At 56.0% G+C, this 3,032-nt stretch overlaps 1 protein-coding gene across 1 annotated transcript; it reads left to right on the top strand.

Annotated features, from left to right (window-relative positions):
• Positions 1-255: 255 nt before the first annotated feature.
• PUNSTDRAFT_78319 (WD40 repeat-like protein) lies at positions 256-2,525 on the top strand (the record flags this gene model as incomplete). Its single annotated transcript, XM_007389347.1, has 4 exons — positions 256-855; positions 901-1,158; positions 1,579-2,020; positions 2,200-2,525. 4 exons carry the CDS (start codon positions 256-258, stop codon positions 2,523-2,525), a joined length of 1,626 nt encoding a protein of 541 aa, XP_007389409.1.
• Positions 2,526-3,032: the final 507 nt, after the last annotated feature.

Below are 3,032 nucleotides of genomic sequence, written 5' to 3'. Positions count from 1 at the left end.
ATGCGGCTCACATACATCTTTCGCCCTTAGGACACTGCGGAAGGACCGGAAACGGTCTCAATTATCGAGGACTTCCTGAAGTTCATCCGTGCTTTCGGGGTAGTGATCGGGTCTTCTGCCCCCCACATTTATCTCTCAGCCGTACCTTTTGCACCGGCGAGGTCACAAGTGCGCCAGCTGTACGAATCAAAGCTCCCCAGAACAGCTACGGTTGTGTGCGGTGGATCATCAGAATGGCCCACCTTGGAATGCACCATGGACGGCGATGACAACGTCCTCTGTGCGGAATTCTCCGACGATGGAAAACACATCTTCTTTGTCTCGCTCGGATCATCATGCTGCACTATACATGTGCGAGATGCGGCGACTGGACAGCCGGCCCGTCGACCTGTGCGCTGTGATACAGATAGTGATGTCTGCTCTGCCGCCTTCTCCTCAGCGCGAGACCTCATAGTGGTGGGGTTGCAGGACTGCACGATTCAGGTTTGGAACACCACCGCAGGGCAGCATATTCACACGCTCAGAGGGCATATGGCGCGGGTTCTATCGGTTGCTTTCTCTCCTGACAGCAAGCAGATTGTGTCAGGCTCGTCTTACAAGTCGGTCTGTGGTTGGGATGTGCAGTCTGAGAAGTTCGTCCATCCACCGACGGTCTGTATTTGGGATGTGCAGTCTGAGAAGCTCGTCCATCCACCACTCCAGGGACATACGGCCGGGGTCCGTTCCGTGGCTTTCTCGCCTGACTCTAACTGGGTGGTCTCAGGTTCAGATGATGGAATGATTTGCTTATGGGATACCACAACGGGAACACTCGTGCACGAGCCATTGCGCGGCCGTCCATACGGTATATCCTATGTTGCATTCTCGCAGGATGGAAAATGGATTGCTTCGGGCGGCGAGACCGTGCAGCTGTGGGATCCCAACTCCGGCCAGCCTATCGGGTCCCCTCTTCGGGGCCGCACTAGCAGTGTCACAGCGTTGGCGATCTCCCCGGACGGCAAGTTCGTTGTATCCGGTTCTCTAGACGGTGCCGTTTATCTCTGGGACACAAAAAAACAGGCCCTTTGCACGACTTTCCATGGTCACTCTGACGAGGTGAATTCTGTAGCGTTCTCGGGAGACGGCCAGTACATCGTCTCCGGATCATACGACAGGACTGTGCGCGTGTGGAATGCTTCAACCCGACGCACTGAGAAGGACATTGTCAGAAGATTCGCTGGCCTGGGCGACGGTATGGCTGTTTCGCTGGATGGGGAGCGTATTGTCACTTGGCACAACGACGACATTCGCGTGTGGGATGTCTCGACGGGAATGATTGTTCGAGGGCAGCCCTGGCCGGAACACACCGCCGACTTACGCTACGTTGCGTTCTTACCCGATGGACACCGTGTCTTGTCGTGGTCGGAGGATTACAACGTTCGCGTGTGGGAAGTCTCCACCGGTCACGTTCGCGTGTGGGAAGTCTCCACCGGTCAACAGATTCGCCAGTTCCAAGTTCCAAACTTTCGACGCCGTTGGCCAAACCTTGCAGCAATCTCTCCGGACGGGAAGTATATCGCATTGTCACGCTCAGAAGAGACTATACACATATGGGACATCTCCACCGGGGAGCGTTCACAGGAACCTCTCGAAGGTCACACTGATGAGGTCACATCCCTTGCCTTCTCACCAGATGGGAAGCGCATCGCATCGGGCGCACGAGACCACACAATACTCCTATGGGACGTCGAGACAGGTCAGACTGTATGCGCACCATTGGAGGGGCACACCAAACCAGTATATTGCGTTGCCTTTTCGCCAGATGGCGCTTATCTCGTCTCCAGTGACCGCGCTGGCGTCATTCGGATCTGGGACTCTGCCACGGGACAGACGATCTGCGGTCCTTGGCGTGGCGATGACGATTGCGTTAACTCCGTCGTTTTCTCGCCGAACGGACGCTGCGTGGCCTCGGGCGGAGAGGATGGTACAGTTCGCGTTTGGGATGCGGTCACCGGGGAGGCGATTCGCGAGCCGTTTCGGGGTCACACGAGGTGGGTCCGAACGGTGGCATTTTCACCAGATGGCAAATGCATCATATCACGCGGCACCGACGACACGATCCGGTTCTGGGATGCCTCGACGGGGCAGGCTGACGATGTCGAGGGACCACGGGGTGCGTCACCTCAACGTTTCACTTGATCTCACTCACCGGCATAGTAGACGATTGCGTGGTCTCAACCCAACCGCAGTCCGCATCGTTCTCACCAAACAAGAATCACGCTCTTGCCAACATTCAGCTCATAGTCCCTGGCGCTGAACAGATGTCACGGTTCCAAATCGACGATTCGTTCACGCTGAAGGACGACGGGTGGCTCATGGGACCTGACGATCGGCGCCTGATCTGGATACCGGTTCAGAATCGTGACATATGGAGACCGCAGAACAGGCGGACCATCATAGCTTTGGGTGCGGTGACCACGCTTGATCTGAGCAACTTTGCTCACGGCGAGAAGTGGGCCGAGTGCTACGAGGAGAGCTCATCCTGAGTGGGCCGGTGCGTGGTTCGCTGGATATCGTGGAGTGGAGAGGTATCTTGTTGTCCAACTTTCACTACGGCCGGACATCTTCATGAATATGGTTGACCTGAATTGGTGACGTGCCGGGGTCTACAGACGTCGCGTTTAGCCCATATAGTGATATTAGCTGGAAATACAAGTCGAAGACGACGGTGCTGGTCAATGAAATCCGGTAGTAAATACTTGTCGTACGATATGAATGCTGATGTAGTCCTCAGGCTCAACGACAATGATGCATACTCCCATGTTACCCGCCTTACCCACCCGCCACCACTCGCATATACGCGTACGACTCCCATCGACCCGTCCGATCGCGTGCTCGCCCCGAGAGGTTGCCTTCGCCTTGAGGTTGGTTTTGTTAGACGGGAAGTTGCGTCGGGAAAGGTAAGGTATCGCCGTTGATGAAGGCCTAGCTGGTGTGGAGCCGTACACGGCCATGCCGGGCATGCTTTGCTACCTCCGACTGCTTCGATTACT

Source organism: Punctularia strigosozonata, assembly GCF_000264995.1.
Source record: "Punctularia strigosozonata HHB-11173 SS5 unplaced genomic scaffold PUNSTscaffold_71, whole genome shotgun sequence".
NCBI lineage: Eukaryota > Fungi > Basidiomycota > Agaricomycetes > Corticiales > Punctulariaceae > Punctularia > Punctularia strigosozonata.
Note: the sequence above shows the minus strand (reverse complement) of the source record. Positions and strands in the feature narration are given on the sequence as shown.